The 18,767-nt window shown below is 42.7% G+C and overlaps 1 protein-coding gene across 1 annotated transcript in view; it reads right to left on the reverse strand.

Moving 5' to 3' along the window:
* The window catches only part of Gda (guanine deaminase), an 83,758-nt gene that overhangs the window by 28,610 nt on the left and 36,381 nt on the right, over positions 1 to 18,767 (reverse strand). The window contains exons 2-5 of the mRNA XM_004637129.2: positions 16,254 to 16,342; positions 13,969 to 14,140; positions 6,204 to 6,291; positions 3,803 to 3,908 (exon numbers count right to left, since the gene is read on the reverse strand). Coding sequence (XP_004637186.1) covers positions 3,803 to 3,908; positions 6,204 to 6,291; positions 13,969 to 14,140; positions 16,254 to 16,342 — 455 coding nt within the window. The remainder of the gene's footprint in view (positions 1 to 3,802; positions 3,909 to 6,203; positions 6,292 to 13,968; positions 14,141 to 16,253; positions 16,343 to 18,767) is intronic.

Consider the following 18,767-nt stretch of genomic DNA (forward strand, 5'->3'; position numbering starts at 1 on the left):
ACAATTCACAATCATATAAGAACGGTCCCTATATGATCGGAATGTCCCCTTGTTATATCACAATACACACAATGAAAAGTCATAGTCTTAGGCCATCATATGGCCCACAAACAAAAGCAATCTTGTGAGCAGACCCCACACACTTTAAAGCAAATCCAATCTACACGAGGATCCTTCATACAACACAGGTCAGGGAAAGGGTAATTTTAAAAAAAAGACTTCTTCCTTTTACCAAGAGATTTACACTAGAGTTCTTGGGGTATTTCCCCAAGGCCTTCAAATATAATCTGATACACAAAAGTAATACTGATGTGCAGAAGTTTTAAAGTGACACACCAATTTCATCAAGTTGGGTAAACATTTATGGCCCATGGCAAATGGGAAGAGAAATTTAGATGGATAAATTTATCTTTCAACAGTAATTCTACATCAGAAACTTAAGGACGTATGTTCTCAGCCTTCTAAAGCCAATTTTTCTTCAGCTGTGTGGGATTAGAGTAGACAACAAAGAAGGAGGAGCAGAAGAGAAGTGCTGTGACAGGAGCGAAACGTGTCGGTCACAGTCTCTGCAAGTACACTAGACTGCGCCTTCAGAGTCTGTATACAGCTCAGGCTTTGTAAACTTTAATTGGGGAATGGAGAACAGAAGGAAGGAAAAAGCAAAAACAAAAAAATATACACACAAGTTAGTTAAAACAGTTATACTACTGGTTTCTCTTACTTCACTGAAAAGGTTTGTGCTAATATTGTTTGGACAACTAAATGTCTGTATCTTGCACTCCAAGTAATTAATTAGAGATAACAATATATGATACATTAACCATTGTTATTCTATTATCTTGTTTTGAAACTTTGTTCTTTCTCTTTAAAATAAAATTTTAGGGGTGGGTGATATAGCTTAGAAGTCTAAAGTGTCTGCTGAGGAAAGCTTAGGCAGGAGCAGAGGACCGAGGTTCAATCCCTGGCACCACATGCCGTGCCAGGCCTGCCCTCAGGGCCAGCTGAGTGGGTCAAAAAATAAAACATGAAAAAAATAAAATGTTAAAAAATACATTTAAAAGTCAATGTTCAAAGACAATATTTATTTTTAAAAATGAATAACTTCCTGGGCTGAGGAGATGGCTCAGTGGAATAAGCACTTCCCTGGCAAGTGCGAGGGCCTGAGTTCAATCCCTGGTTCCACAAAAAAAAAAAAAAAAAAAAAAAAAAAAAAAAAAAAAAAAAAAAACTTCCCATCTAACTCTTATTTAAAAGGGTGTGAGCTAGGAACACACATCTCTGACATATTTCTTAAAACTATTTGAGTGGAGTTTTATTTGTGTATCATAAAATTTAACTATCTTAAGTACACTATTCACTAATTTTAGCAAATTGAGCTTTGGAACTGCCATCATAGGCCAGTTCTGAACATTTCCACTGCTGCACTCAATGCTGTGAGCGCATTTATGGCTTGTGCACACTCCCACCTTCAGTACCAGCCCATCTCCAAGTTCAGTTTCTGTCTCTATGGATTTACATCTTCTATACTTCTCATAGAAATGCAATTATGCAACCACCTTTGTGCACGGCTTCTCTTAGCATATTGAAAAAAACAGATCCATGGACCGTACAGGTCAGTGACTCTTTCCTTTCTATTGCTGAATGGCATGCCACTGTGTAGCCCACTTCGTATATCCATTTTCCAGTTTGTGGAAATGTAGGTGGGTTCCACTTCTTTGTGTAGCAGAGCCCCCTGATGGCCCTGGTGACCCAGCTCCTCCCCTTTCTCCTTGTTCTCAGAGTACAGAATGTACTGTAAATGCAGCGCTTTGAGATAAGGAACATCTGGCCTTGTGAACCTGGGCTCTGTTGTATTTCCTGTTAGAACGGAATGTCCCAAACCCCTTTAGTGTAGCAATTCCAGTTCTTCCTGGCATAAAACCCCAGACAGAGTGTTGTTTCAGGGTCCTCAGCTTTCATGCAATGTCAGTCACACAGAGACAAGATTCCACTCCTCCTGGGTCTTGAAGGACCTGTGTGTCATGAACCCTGGATTTCTATGACTCGTTACTACCTGTGTGAGAATAATAACTTAGTTCTCTTAACTGCTGTGTAGCGTTCTGTGCCTCAGCAGATTCACACAAGTGGATCACTAGTGTGTGGCATTGGTGAGGTGTTTGGAGTCCTCTACTGGATTTTGATACAGGTACACAGTGAAACTTGACTCACATTTGGCTTCTATGAATAAAGATATTGTGACTCACATTCAAGTCTTCATGTGGATGTATGTTCTCATTTTCTTCATACACATGTAATTTTCATAATTCAGTCTGCATGTGGAATGTTATTGTTTGAGGTAGGGATCTCCACAAAGTTGACCACAACCTCCCCAGTGAAGCTGGCTGTTTACAACCTTGGTTGAGGCATATTTTACGCCCAACAGCAGCAAACAAGGCCTTGGTCCTTCTCAAGGTCTCTCTCTAGCTTGTGTGCTCAGGATCAATGTCTTTAAAACCTCTGCACCTTAGGAGTGCAGCGAGGTCCCCCAAACAGAAGAGGAACAAAGGCAGAAGAAAGAATCATGGCCCCCTCTCTGGAATACGTACAATTCACACCAGCAGATGACCTTCCTGGTCACATTTTTGGAGAAGGGAGATTCTATGTGAGGAGGTCAGACACATTCCTGCAGCTAGGCAGAGCTTTTCTCTTTCTGTAGTAGGTGGGACAAAATGGTAGTGAGGAATGCACACCACCTTGAGAAAACACTAAAAGGATCCAGAGTTTAAAAATCTCAATATACTGGTAATTTTATATGCTTCAAGTATAGAGAACATTTCTCTCCTTCATGGTTTTTTTTTTTTGTGTGTGTGTGCTTCTGCATATTTTATACTAGAGGAGCACATGCTCTTATTAGTGTTTTTGAGGAAACTTTTATAGCAAAACGGCTTTCCTTAGTCTACAACTGTGTAACTCATTTTCTCAAACATCCTGTGTAAGGTTTTACCCTGCAAAAGAGCCCCCATGGCGTCATTTCTGAGTATGCACACACAGCCACAAATGCTCTTTCCTGCATGGCTTTTGGTTCTCTCTTACACTTTTTTAAATGTTAAAAATGAGCTGAGAGCCATCACATAATAGACCTCTAAACACAGACTCATAGACCCTGGCTTTAAAGCTTGGCTCTGCCACTTAAAATCTACACAGCTACTACAATATGGTAACGATGCCCGAGGTCCACGTGTTAGAGGCTCGGTCCCCAGGCTGGTGCTGCTGGCATGCGCAGGAACACCAGGAGGTGACTTAGAGCACCAGAGACGTGTGCGGTGGGAATCCGGCCAGCCTCCTGCCTCTTGTTCTACTGTGCTGTGCACGAGGTGCCTGGTCTGCTGTGCCATGCGCTCTTGGCATGATGCGTGGCCTCACCAGAGGCCCAAGCCAGGATGCTACTCAACCCCAGGACCATGAGTCCAAATAGACCTTCTCCCCTTGTAAGTCAAGTTGCTATGGTGTTCCATTATACTAACAGGATACCAGTGAATGCAGTGACTGTAGACAAGCCCACCTGTGGAGACTCAGTCCACGTATTTGCCAAAGACCAAGTATGGCACTGTAAAGGAAAGCGTTGCATAAATCATGAGCAACTATTGAGTGTCAGGGCAGATTGCCGGCAGCGGCAGACACAGCACTAAAGAGAACACTGTGCACCACCACGTTCAGGTTCCAAAGGAGTCAGAAGTGTCTGAGTTCCACACGCCCTCTCCAAACCCATCAGTGTAGCAGGAGACTCATCCATGAGACGAACGCAGACACATGGACAGGTTACCTTTTTGTTTCCCTGAGCGAGTCCTCAGTAGTCTCCTTATATTCTGGAACACAGTCATTCATATCCATGCAGACTTTGCCAACAAATGCCCGTTGCCCAAATTTATCTGTGGAATACACACAAAAAGAATCCAGAAGAAACTTTTTCTTCCAAAATACACTTTTCTAAGCCTCTGAGAAATACTTTAAATTAAAACAATTAAAAACACAATGTAAAGGAGCAGGCAGCCTCCCACCACTTACCACTGAGGAATAACAACAATGACAAAACCCACTCCCACAGTAAGTCGAGGCAGTGCTTCTGACTACTGTACCTCCACACTCCCTGCCTGAGCAGGTAATAACTGGGTGCACTGTGCCTCTTCATCAGCTTTTCCCTTTGCTTACATACTTGGTCTATATTTTTACCTATGTCAACTATCTTTGCTCTCATTTTATCACATAGTCAAGGGGTAGCAGGCTCAGATCCTAGGGAGACATTCTACTATTTTTCAGCATACGTACACTCTCTGTCTCTCTTTTTTGCCTTCTCTTTCTCCTCTGCTCACAATCCCCCTCCTGACAACCACTATCATGCCTTGGGTTGAGTCTCTGCCTCTGTGTGCAGGCTGCTCTTCTTGATGAAGCCCAGCATGGTAAAGTCTTGAGAACATGAGGGACTCAGTGTCACGCACTTGGGTTTGACACCTTTTCTCTCTGGCTCATTCCTTGGATAGCAGATGCCATTTGCTTAAGATCTAGCCCCATATGTTCCCACTGTCTTCTGCGATATTCAGGGTTATGAGGAATATACACAACGATGTGCATGAGCCTCTGGTTGTACCACTCAGACCACACCGCTACTCTCCTTAACTGTCACCATATCAGTAGCATTACCTTTGGGGAACTGGACTTACTCTCACTAGTACTAATGAACCTAGTATTTGCAAAAGGTGCCGGAAGAATTCTATTTCAGAAGAAAGTGGAAGGTCCACAGGGCAACGTTGGCTTTACAAAGTTCCCATTGCTATCATACAAGTCTTTCAAAATGTTTTCTGCTGCTCTCTTTCCCCTGTAATTTAGTTCACTACTGGCTATTAGCTTGTTCACTCTTACAGTATCACTTCCACTATATCACTCACTTGACTAAAACGGGGCTGCCATCTCGACGCTCGTTCAAGCCCGTCCACTATCTGAAGCATCCCTCTGCCCAGCATCCTCATCACTGCACCATGCCATCATCTCTTCCATTAAACTATTGTTTCCTGCTTCCTGCTTCCACTAGTGGCTTCCTGTTCACTCACCTCTGTTCTTCTCATTTCAGGTGATTAGGAGAAATTTTAGTCTCTTCCTGGTTTCCTTCTTTCCAAAGCCCAGTGTGAAGGCCTTATCACTGAAACCTTCCCAGCTGACCTACTTGGATTCCCTTAGCCTCATCTTTTTTTTTTTTTTTTTTTTTTCAGTACTAGGGATTGAACTCAGGACCCTGCACTTGCCAGGAAAGTGCTTATTCTAGTAAGCTATCTCCCTGGCCCCCAAATATTTATTTTTCTTTTTATATATTGTCCATGCGTTTTGTTATTTTCTTTTGTTCTTATTTATTTATTTATTTATTTATTTTTTCAGAACCAGGGATTGAACTCAGGCCCTCTACTGAGCTATCTCCCCAGGCTCCCCTTTGCCTCTTCTGATCATTGTCGCACACTAGGCCTTCGGTGTAGCTTATAGTGCCAACAGTAGTATCTGCAGTGAATCAGTCAACACCACTTACTAAGTTCTTGCTACACGCCAGACACTGCACTGGGAGTAAGTTTTAGGATCATCACCTTAAATTCATTCTCACTTCGGCTTATGCCACCCTGAGCAAAGCATTTTAGCCTCTGTACATCAGTTTACCTATCTGTCCCAAGAGGACATCAATAACCATCACATAGGGCTGTTTGCAGTGTATTCAATCCATAGAGTGCTTGATCTGATGTTGGGCATCTAGGAACAGCACCACAGGTATCACTAAAATTATTAATTAATTGGTGTAAGTGTTCTGTCTGGCTCTTCAAGAGCAAAGACTATTTTCTCCTTCATCCTTTTCCCAGTATCAAGCACTGGGCCCTGGGTCTAGCCAAGAGACCCAGATGTTGCCACAGGAAGAATTAACAAGCTTAGCCTAAAAAGCTCTACATCAGTACACAAAATTCAGATCCATAAACATTACTCTGGAACACGAAACCATAAGCAAATAATCAAACTACTTAAAAAAAAAATTCAAGGGCCACAGACACCTTAAAATTTGCAAAAAAAAAAAAAAATGCAACAGTCCAATTGTAGCAATCAAAAGGCAGGACTGCCCACCAAGCAGAAGTGCCGGCAGGCCGGGGCTGCCAGTCTGCCCAAGGTGCCCCGAGATCCCGCTTCCTTCTGCTCACCTGTAATTTCTGCAAGGAGCAGCGATGCATCTGTGTGAATTGTTCCAAAGTAGCAAGCTGTGGTCGTTCCATTCTTTAATGTTCTCCTCTAAAAATAAATCACAGAAAAAACCTGAATTACATGCGCTCTGAAAAGTCACGTGGCATTTACAAGATGAAAATAGCATTCTAGTTTTTAACGTTCGAATGCTTTTATCTAAAGGTATGTCACCTTGGTGGGAAATATATTTAAGTAAATGGCAAAAGTATTTAGATCCATAAAGTGTTAGCTTAAGAAATTGATTTTTTTTTAAATTTCCTAGAGTCATGTAGTTGTGTGCTTCAGAATTCACAAATGCAATTAATTCCTTCCTAATTAATGCCGAAATAAGACACTGGTAGGTGGTGGGAAGGGCTTTATTCTTTTTAAAAGAGTAAAACATAATTACAAAATTAGAAACAATACAGAATCTAAAAAACAAAATGGGCCCAGCTAGATAGCTCAGTGGACTAAAGCACCAGCTTAGGCAGAATGCAGCAGCTGGGGTTGGATCCCCCGCGCACTGTGCCTGCCCCGCCCCCGGGGCCTGCTGAGATGGCAATTGAGACTGGGCAGGGTGGCACACCTGTAATCCCAGCACTTGGGAGGCTGAAAACAGGAAAATCACTATGAGTCCGATCTACATAGTGAGACCCTGTCAACCCTGTACTAAATATACACAGAAAAAAAAAAAAAAGAACAATATGATAGGAATTCAACAATAGTTGTTACATTGCCTTTGTTGTCTTCAAAGTAGTTGTTAAGGTACCAGATATAAGCATGTAAAAATTGGTCAAAAATATTAAGCATTAATTGTTCCTTTCAATAAACCAACAGAAATTAGTAGTACAGTTATCTTAGCTATCCTGTGAGTGTGTGTGTTTATTTTTCCCCTTCCTTCCTTCTTTCTTTTCTCCTAAGAATTGATAAAAAAAGATGTAGTATTTTTATACAATGGAGTATTACTCAGTTATAAACAAAAATAGACTTGAGGCCTTTATCCATAAATGGATGCAACTAGACACCATATTCATAAGAGAAATAAATCAGACCCACATGTGTAAACAATGTTGTACTGTCTTCCTAGTGAAAGAACCTGAAAGAATAAATAAAATCTGAAAGGTATAATAGACACCATGAAAGGGAAAGGAACTCCTCAAAAGGAAACAACAGCTGGGATGAAGGAAAGGAGAAAAGGAAGGAAGGAAGGAAGGAAAGAAGGGAGGAAGGGAAGAAGACAGGGAGAGAGGGAGGAAGGGAAGGAAGGGGAGAGGAGAGAGAGAAAGAGGCAGGCAGGCAGGCAGGCAGGCAGGCAGACAGGCAGACAGGCAGACAGACAGACAGAGACACTTTAAAAATGAAAAGACTTAAAAAGTGGAACCCACACAGCCTGACCCACTGCAGCACTTGGGAAAGAGGACAGGCTGCCCAGAATACCCTGGAGTGTCTTTTGCAGATGTTTTAAAAGCAGAAAACACTATTCTTTCTCTAGGCTGAGTTTTTGCTTGCTTTTTCCTTAGTGGTTTTATTTTCTCTATATCAGTTTCCTCCCTTTTGAACTAACAGGGTTTCTTAAGGAGCAGCACAGGGGTTGTAGCTCAAACTTCTGCAGGACTGACACAGTTTGGAATTAAGGTATCAGGGAAGGGCATGTCCCACTTGGGCAGCTTCTACTTGGCATCAGCCAATTGGTAGAGAGCCCAGTGAGGCCAATTAGCCCTAAATATCAAAAGAATGTGGCTGGGAAGATAGCTCAGCAGTCTAAGTGCTCGCCTGGTTAAGTGCAAGGTCTTGAGTTCGATCCCCAGTACCACATGCCATGCCAGCCCCAAGACCCCCAGTGTTGTGGCAGCCACTGAAACCAGGTGTGGTGGTGCATGCCTGTAACCCCAGCGCTGGGGAGGCTGAGCCAGAAGGAGCAGAGCAAGTCTGAACTGCCTAGAGAGAATAAATAAAATAAATTTAAACAAAAAGAAAGACTTTGGAACCCTGGATTTTCATGACAATCTTTCCAGTTTTTGACACATTTTGCCCATGAAATAAAATATTATCTGCCTGCCAGTACAGAATATTTAGAATCCGTGTGCACCAAACATGGATCAGCTCTCCACCAGAATTATGAATGCAAATGAAAAGCAAACATCAAGGCAGAATTTGGTCTGCAGCAGCCACAGAAAGGTGTGCATTCCAGTGTGTGCTCAGCCAGTATCTGCTGAATGAATACCTAGGGAAGTAGAACTAAGAGACATAAAGTGAACTAAAGCTATCCTCAGGTAAATAGGGTAGAACAGTGTTTTTTCAAGAAGAATGGTCTATCATAATAAGAATGAGTTAACGACTTAAAGATTAGGCAATGACATTGTCTAAGGATGTAGCCAGAAAGAAAACTCAGCCACAAAAGCAGATCCAGAGGCACCACTGTCTTTGTTAGACTACTTACCAAAAAAAAAAAAAGCTAATTAGAGGGAAGGAAATACGAGAGATGTACAAAGCAAGATAGAGAACCAGAGACAGGCAAAGAGAAGTACATTCCCTAGAACAGAGGACAAGTGTTCTCTTATTGAAGGAAGTGCTCAGTAAAGAGAATAAATGAATTTTAAAAAAATCTATAAAATCAAAACCTTAAGGAGATGCCATCTATTAAGATCAGCATCATAAAAAAAAAAAAAAGATAAGCGCTAGGAAGCTTCCAGAAGAAAGCAATTTCTGCTACACTGTTGTTGAGAATTCACATTAGGGCAAGCCCTATAGAAAACAATACAGAATTTCCTACAAATAAACACAGCTGTAATATGACCTGCTGCGCCCACCGCTGAGAACATACCCAAAGGAAATGTCACCACGATCTCCAAGGCACATCTATACTCTTGTGTTCATTGTGGCATTATTCTCAATGGCCAGGTAATACAGCCAACCTGAGTGGCTGCCAACGGATGGATTATACAAAAATTGTGGGTACATATATGCAATTGAATGGTAGTCAGAAAAAGAAACCTTGCAGTGCTATGTGAAATAAGACAGCCACTATGTATAAGCCTAACATGACATTTCTTTCATAAGGAAGTTCAAATAGTCAAATTCACTGCCCACTGGACAGACTATTAATCATCACAGGCTAAGGCAGGGGGTACAGGGCGTTGTTAGGTAAAGTATACAAAGCATTGATCATTCTAGATTACATTTCAAAAATGCTAATGCACAGCATATTGTCCATATGGTAAGAGTACAGTTGAAAATTTACAGGGCTGGCCAGATAGCTCAAGAAGAGCTGGTCAGATAGCTCAGAGGATTGAAGTGCCTATTTAGGCAGATGCAGGGACCAGGGTTCAATCTCCAGCATACCATGCCGGACCCACCCCCGGGGTGCACTAAGACAGTGACTGAGACTGGGCGTGGTGGTACACACCTGTAATCCCAGCAGTTGGAAGGCTCAACACAGGTGGATCACTATGAGTCTGATCTATGTAGTGAGACCATGTAGACCCTGTACTAAATGCATTAAAAAAATTATTAAAGACAGCTTTTATATTAAACATTCTTACCAAAAAGGAAAAATAAGAAACAATAAGAGGGGTGAAAGGAAACCTTTGGACCTAATGACATCCATATCTATGACTTTGACTGCAATGATGGCCTCACGGTGCTGCACTGATCAAATTCTGTTAACTATGTACAGTTTCTGTATGTCAATCACACTTCAATAAAGTGGTTAAATAAAAAATAATGAAAAAAGTCTACACATCAGCCAACTATCCAGAAAAAAATAATTATGCTGACATCACCACATTGGGTGGTGGTAGGTAAATTAATTCAAATACAAGTCTTTTAACAAGCAAAAGCATCCTTTTCAACCAAGAAATGAAACCATTTTTTGGCAATGCAATATAGGAAATGCTCACCACCCACCTTACTTACTGGAAAAGACTGTCAGAAACTATCTCCCAAAATGAAAAATGAATCCAAGGACCCAAGAGGCAAAGAAAAGGCTTGTTGTTAAATTCAGTTATAGATGTTAGCAAATAGTGAATTACAATGAAACTAAAATGAACTTTTAAATGAGATTGGAAAACACACATTTTAAATAAGTATAGGGAGTTGAGATGCTACAACGGAGGGTAGCAATGAGAAGGAAAGAGAGACTAAGGTTCTTGTCTTATTAACAGGGAGAATACAAAGGAAATTGATAGAAAATAACTCTTTAAATGAATTTATCTCAGATATAGAAAAAAGGCTTTATTGAAAGAGAAAATGGGAGAGGTCAGCCAAACAGCTCAGCAGATTAAAGCACCTATGTAGGCAGACTCAGGAGCTGGGGGTTTGATCCCCAGGCCTGCCATGCCAGCCCCGCCCCTGGGGTGTGCTGAGCTGGCGATTGAAACTGGGCATGATAGCAAGGTCAGTCAAATCCCCTCAGGATTTACCCTGAAGACTGTACAACAACTGCACTGAAGATAGCAACGTGTAACACTAGCCATCAGTTTCGACAGAAAGGGTTTTGAGGCCAAGTATTAGAGTGCAGAGAAACGCCAAATTGAAGATGATTGTGAGCATCAACGCTAAGCTCCAATGGTCAAGGAGAGGGGGTCTGGTCCCTTTCTTTTCCTTTTGTGTTTTAACAACTTGCTAGGCCTGTGTATCAGCTGGATTCCTCCTTCTCTACTCAATCACCATAATCACCAGAAGCCCCTAAAGCATTTTCATTCTATTACTATACACTATTTGCAACTGGTCTCTCCTGGCACGTTCACTGAGGAGCTTAGCTTCTTGTCCCCTAACTATGCTTTGGGCTGATTCCAGAACTTTTGTTCTTTCTAGTTCATTTCAGTCCTGTGTGAAACGGCAAACCTATTCAGTCTGCATACTTAAAAGCAAACATTCTAGGTTTGGCTTACTGGGATTTAATAATTAGAGGAAATTTTTGCTACTATACATTTTAAATGATCTGCTGAGTAATTTATCACTGCCATAATCTATGTGGTAGATTTCTTGAAGTCTATGAATGTTCCAGAGGAGAAAACAAAAAACAAAAACGTATTAATTTTATTCCTAGGTGCTTCCTTTGTATTTCTTTGTCTTGCTGAAGGAAACCTTCAGCCTAGAAACAGGTTCTAGAGCATAACTCTCAACTTTCTTCAACAGATCTCAACCATACTCTAAACTCATTCAAGTACGTGGCCTTCTCAGATTCTGAAACACCTGAGGCACAAAGGTAAACGCTTGTCAGGAGCAGAACCTACTTTGTACTCACTGACATCAAGTACTTAAATCTCCTATATTTACAAACTATTGCCTGAAAGATATATGATCCCTGACATTCTATTTTTCCAAACACAAAAGTCTGATCTGGCTGAACTCTTTTATACTATAGCATCCTTACAATACGTATTTTTGAAAATAGAGGCTAGTAATTTTCTTAACTTTTAGTAAGAGAAATAGATATGCTTCACTTGACAGATTGAAGCTCTGGAAAACTCACACACACAGTATGAATGCCCTAAATGATTTCCCCCTCTGGGCCAGAAAAGAGAAGCTGATAGCGAAGTCTATGAACGGGTGAACGTACTCCACCCAAATGACCTGGGTTGATTTCTTTATTTTATTTTATCTTTCCCACTTCCCTTTTGTTCTTTGCTGTGATTTGATGACTCATTTTCTTTTGTTGTATACTATGTAATTTTAAACCATTTTTAGAACAGTGTGATGTATAAGTGAATTCTGAGAACACACATGCGGTGTGGTTAACGCAATTCACCAACACAATGCACCAGGAACCCCATGCTCACCTTTCAGCCCTTTCTGGTATCACATGAAGGCTAATATGGATGCAAGCCCTCCCACAGCGCTGAATTTATAAGCAAGGCAAGTATATAAACACTACCACTTGCTCCTGCTCTTAAGTTTGGAATGAAGCAGGATCTCGAAACGCATCAAGATGACTAAGCCAGGCAGCGCACAAGTCATACCATTAGCACCTTACAGAAAAACGATCAGTGAAGCCAAAAAATCCGAGTGATGGGTCAGGGATGTGGCTGAGCAGCACAGTGCCTGCCTAGCAACTGCAAGGCCCTGAGTTCAATTTCCCCGTACCAAAATAATAATAATAATAATAATAATAATAATAATAATAATAACAACAACAACAACAACAACAATAGTAATAATGACAATCCACGAGTTTACAGTCCCAAGGGTACTGAATGCCAGGAAGCAATGGTCAGAAGAAAAGGTCTTTGCAACTGTAATGTCTTTTTTTTTTGGTTCAAGGGATCAAACTCAGGACCTTGCACTTGCCATGCAGGAGCTTATGTCACTGAGCCATCTCCCCCAGCCCCTCAGCTCAAACTTCTTTACAGCAGAAGTTGGCTTTGGTTGCTACATATGCACCAATTCTGGGCACAGAGATGCAAAAGAAAGGAAGGAACTAATTTTCTCCAAAGAGCTGAAGGAAGAGCCTTCAGGTGGTATGTAGTTGGCACACAACAGCCACTGGTCACAGACTGAACAGGCTCCAGAGCGTCCTCTAGTGGCACACATGCTCCAAAACCGCACCTGGGACCAGCCCATTCCCCTCTGGGCAAATCTGCCACGACAAGGAGATGTTCTTCTATCAGTAATTTGAAATTTTAATTTTTTTATTTCCTTGCGTAGTTTTAAAGAACACTTACAGAGCTCCTACAACGTGCTAGGTACCTTTTGAAAGAACCCCGCTGTTATGATTTGTGTATAGGTGTGTTCCCCCCTCCCCCCCTGCCCGCCCGCCCAAAGCCTCATGCAGTCTTGGGGCAGCTTCTGGAGTTTGTGACAGATTATTGTGGGTGTGGATGCTGCACCTGCCCTGGGGCAGGTGATTTGCATTACAATGAAAGGTGGTAAGAGAAGCTAGTGACTTGTGCTGCTGCTACCCCTCCCTTTTGCTCTCCCTCTCTGCCACCGCCATGAAAGGTTGTTCTCTGCCTTGCACCGCTCTGCCTCTGGAGCCAGCTGAATGTGGACTGCAACCTCCAGTAACTGTGAGCTAAATAAACTTTTCCTTCCTTCATTTTGGGTGTCAGGTATTTGTCCTAGCAACGAGAGAAGAGTAACTAAGACACCCGCAAATGCTGATTTGCTGAATTGTCATAGCAACCCTGTGAAGTAGGTACTGTGATTTATCTGTATTTTTTACAGACGGGGAAAATGAGTCACAGAACCTTCCAAAGGGCACACAGCTACTCCAAATGGGCTCCAGAAAAGCATTACAAGGTGGTAGGACTAAGGAAATACACATATGCGTTCAACCCAAATTTGGTGATGTAGAACACAATTCCAAGGGAAAAAGGGTAACGGAGCCCACTGCATTAGAGACATAGTAACTTAGACCCAAATTATCTCTTTGCCACTGATTGGCTGTGTGGGTATCGTGGGCACAAAATCACTGAATTGTAAAAAAACTCAGAACATAAAGTTGTCCCTGGGCCATGGGCACACATCTATTGTCCCGCACTTCAGGAGGCCAAAGTAAAATACTGCACTGAGACCCAGCCTGGGAAACTCAGCCAGACCCTGTTTCAAAATAAGTAACAAGGGGTACAGCTATAGCTCATGCAAATGCCCTGGTTTTAGTCTCTGATACTACAAAACAAACAAAAATTGTTATGGTCTAGTGAAGCCTGAACTTCTGATTCTGTACAGCTTAAATCTGGCTCTAGAAATGGGCATTTGTACCAATAGTCAAGCACACATAATACTCACATACAGGATACTTACAACAACTCTGGTGTAGATTTCCTCAGCGAGCTCAATGTTCTGGAATTTATTCTCGGTGGGAAATGTGTAGCACCTCAGCCACTCCAGAAGCGGCAGGTCTACGTTACTCCCAGCAAAGCAGTACTGAGAGGCGTGGATGTGTGTATCGACCAGCCCAGGTATGAAGAACTCACTGGAAATTAACATGAGAGGAGAAACATTTGGTAATGTCTGTAGTCGCTTTCTGTCAACTTTAAAATCACGCATTCTCTTGACAGTCATTTAACTGAGCATCTCAGGCCTGTTTATAGCGATCTCACGTCTTCCTGTCCTCTAGAGATCTGGAAATAAGGCTGCCACGCTGCTGGGAAAGACAGCTTTGTGTTGGAACGGTGGGCACAGGGAAAAGCAGAGGACAGCGAGAAGCAGGGGCACAGCTCTCGGCAGAGGCCGAGCAGCTGCATCACAAGCACTGGGCGTAGCCAGGGCTTGAGCCTGTGTCGATGGTCTCCTAACTGGGTGACTGTAAGACAGTAAAGGAGTGATGAGGAGAAAAGTGGCCGCAGCTTTGCTCCCATGGTCATCTTGGTCTAGGCTGCCCGCCAGCTCTCTAGTCCTTCCCATTGGCTCAAGGTCCCAGCTCTAAAGCAGCAGCACGAGAACAAACTGGAGCTGGCTAGGGACAGGCGATCTGAGGAGCCCGGAACATAATGGGTCATTGATTAAGAGGGTTAAGTGGTAAGGACGCTTTCCCACTGTGCCTGCCCTTCTCCCCAAGTCTCTAATCCACCCCGCTGCCAGCCTCATCCATCCATTATTATTCGAGTAGCTGTGCATTCTTACAGCTCTCCTAAGGGGCAGATCCAGCTCTCCGGTGTATCGGTTGAAAGATGGCACGCACTGCCACTACCGTCATCATCATCCTGCGAGCAGGGACCATAGACGCCCCTCGTTCCTCAACACAGTTTCTTATGGAAAGCCAGGAAAAGGTAGAAAGAGCAACACCCAAAGCTACTGCTCTAATTTTCAAGCTCATTCCCCACATTCTTCCCAGCTACTGAGAGGTGGTGGGGAAAGGAACGTATAAGAGCTGTGAGTGCAATTAAACAGCACGCCCAGTTGTCCTGGCTCCCTGCACCCTTAGTAGAGACCAGTTCAGTGGCCAAGATGAGCTCAAAGAAGAGCAGGGCTTGTTTCACATCTAACCAGTGCAAGCGTACAGTGCTAGGTGTTTCAAACTAGGTGTTTAAATTCCCAGCTCAGTGTGACTCTTCCTACCTTATCCTAAAGACAACTTCCAAGAAATGAAAAATGTCTTTAGAAGGAAAATCATAATTGTGTTGACCTTAAAAACATAGTTGACCTGAAACAAGACAACATATTTAAGATATCTGAGCAGAGAACCAGTATCTCCTTCCAGTTCTTCAATGCTGGGGATTGGATCAGGCATCTCCTGCGTGCTAGGCAAGTGCTCTAACACTGAGCTCTACACTCCAGACCTCTTTATTTTATTTTTGAGACTGAGACTGACTACACTGTCCAGGCTGGCCATCCACTTGTGATCCCTCTGCCTCAGCCTTCCCAGGAGCTACAATTATAAGTGTGTGAAGGCCGCCCAGGTAACTCAGCAGACTAAAGCGCCTGGGACCGAGGTCTGATCCTTGGCATGCTGTGCCAGCCCTACCCTCAGGGTGCGCTGAGATGGTGATTGAGACTGGGCATCATGGCACATGCCTGTAATCCCAGCACTTGGGATGCTGAAAAGAGGAGGATCACTACAAGTCCAATCTACGTAGTGAGACCCTATAGACCCTGTACTAAATACATTAAATTTTAAAAAATCGAGCAGTCTATAAAAACATGGGCCCAACTGCAGGAAACACATTTTACACAAATATTGAAAGTTACTAAAATTACAACTCAAATGTATTTTTTAATCCAGACCTTCCCTAATCATGACATCAGGGTAATTATTTTCAAACTCCATATGCCAATATTTGATTGCTTCTCTCCCCTGCCCATTACTTCCTTCTTAGAAGATAACACAATTTGGAAGAGAAAGTCTGCAAGGCCTGGCTCACTGCACACAGCAGGCTCAACAGACACTTGCTGAAGAAATACATGAAGATGGTGGCTTCCCGTTCCCAAAGTGCTGTCCTTTAGATTGCTGCTCTTCTCCTTCTCCTTTCCATAACCTCAGTCCAAAGCTAACTAATTTGGAAAGTCCCTGTGTACCCCAAGGCCACTTTCCTGTCATTCGGGCCTAGCCAATGGCACCCAGCAGGAGGAAAGAAGCCGAGACTTACTGGGGGCTGAGCTCTCTCACGTCACAGGATTTGAAGCCCCATTCTTTGGCTAGTTTATCTTGCTGAGATGCTTCTTCCAAAAACACTATCTTTAAAAGAAAAAGAGAGAAGACTCAATCAATGACACATCAATGAAACATCAGTTATTTGCTATCCTTAAATATGCACCTTTTTAAGGGAGCCTATACTGTTGCTGAGTTAATACTTTTTTGTACCAGGAATTGAACTCAGGGCCTCGTACTTGCCAGACAGGCACTGTGCCACTGAGCCACATCCCTGGCCCTGCTGAATTCATGTTAAATAGTATCTGAGAGCAAATGCAATTAAGTTTAGAAGCACAAGAGACAAGGGTTTGCCTTCGGTCACCTCATGTAATTTCTCTTTTTCTGCCTTAAAGTGACACATCAGAAATTCTAGCTAAATTTTGTTGTTGTGTTGAAAATAGTTAAACAAAAATGACGAAGGGAAAAAATGTTTTAGAAAATGTACTTTACCTTGAATAAAAAAGGTCTTTGTTAAGTTGTTGTGGGGAAACCCCATTCCCACAGTGCAGCAGTAATGACACAGGGCAATTAATTGGCACTAAATGTAACCACTGGCGATAACTGCCTGACAGCTGGGTGTTATTGTGAACTATGCTGTTATTAGGAAGCTAGACGTCTTCTGTAAAGAGGTCTTCTGTTTTTCTAGTATTATACACAGTAGGCACTCAAGTGAGGTGGGCAGGAAAAGGATCACTCACATTAGGACTGGAAACCCAAGGGCAACAGTTGGGCCAGTATGGGGTCTCTAACTCTTTCTTGGTCTGATATGATCCCATCTGCCACCTGGGGATAACACTAGGCACACTTCCCAGGGCTGAACACCCATCGGATTCCAGCAGATGCTTAGTAGTTAAGCAAAGGTCTAGCTCTCCAAAAGCTGAGAAAATAAAGTCCCAGTCCGTTTTTGGTTTTACCCCTCATGCCCACCCCATGTCAACACCCAAACTAGAATGCACTGGGCTCCTCATACACACCAGGGATCTTGGTTTTTATCAATATCTTTACAGAGCTCTGATAAGCTCCAGCCTGCACAAGACTCTACCACTCGTCATGGAGAAATCTTCACCGTGACCTTTTTCCTGCCCCTCACAAGCAACAAACTCTCATACATCTTCAGTATATGCTCTCTGTGTCTCCATCTCAAGGACAGGGCTGTCCCCCAACTGCTTCTCAGAGGACAGGTATTTCCATCTCAGGATAAGGGAATGAGTTTGGGATCTTCTGTACTCAAGGCCAGAGCCAAACCATTTGTCTGCAGCTTCTTGGAGGCAAACAAATCCACTCCCTTTCAGTTTCAAGGTCATCTTTCCTCCCCTCTGCAGTTCTTCTTTACCAACCTTGCCCTGATTTTTCCACTTTGTTGATGTCTCCCCACACTTTCTGTCCACTCCAACACTCCACCATTCCCTAGGAGTTCATCTCTCTTTAAGACCATGCTCAACTATTTCTGTAAATTCATTCTCATTCATGTATTCTATTTCATAGCAATATTGGATCAAGGTACACAGCAGCCACAGAAACCATGACCACCCCTTTAAAATGTTCGTGACCCATAACTCTTCCACTTCTAAAGCCACTGAATCTCATATATGACCACATTTTCTTCTTTCCTGTTTACCACCATCACCAGTGTTCTACCCAAGTGAGCCTCCCTTTACCTTCTCCCCACTGCTTCTTCCCAGCCCCCACCCATCTTGTTTCACCATTTTCCCTGCCCAGATCCCAGTACACATGGTTTCAGATTCCCATTATCTTGTGGGGGGCGGGGGGGAAGGCCAACAACAATTGAACTCAGGACCTCAACCAGCCAGGCAGGCACTGTACCACTGAGCTATCTCCGGCCCTCCTGTTGCCTTTTAATGAACGCTCAACACAGTTAATTGTACCCTGATGCAATCCAGCTCTTCTTTGCTCTGAGTAGCCAAGTACTGGATCAAGGTACACAACACAGTAGATAGCATGCCCACCACCACCACGCTCACAGGGACTCTTACCAGCACTTGCGCCTGGCCCCCTCTGACACTGCTCTAGCACCATGGCACTTCTGTCAATAAAACTGACAGGTGACCAAATTGCCTACAAACAAATCATTAATATTTTTGATGATAGATTATAAATTTTTGTCAAATAATTTAGGAGTTCACAGATTAACATAATAAAGTACACTTTTCTATTTGTGTCTGTGGTACTTTCCTCATTGCTGAGACAAAAATATCTGACACCCAAAGTTAGAGGAAGAAACTTCGCATTCCCATTTACTCAATTTCTGTAAAAAGTTTCTCAGCATTCACATACACAGAAATGGGAAATTAAAAAATCACGCTGTCCCTATTTATCCCTCCAATAAGTATCCTAAATCACAGATCTGTTACACAGCCTTTTTATTTTACACACAACAAATTATCTTTCAAAATATGGAACACACATTTTTAAATTGTCTTGTGTTCCCAGGAAATTTTAAGTGTTTCGA

This window comes from Octodon degus, unplaced genomic scaffold, assembly GCF_000260255.1.
Source record: "Octodon degus isolate 3935 unplaced genomic scaffold, OctDeg1.0 scaffold00087, whole genome shotgun sequence".
Classification (NCBI taxonomy): domain Eukaryota; kingdom Metazoa; phylum Chordata; class Mammalia; order Rodentia; family Octodontidae; genus Octodon; species Octodon degus.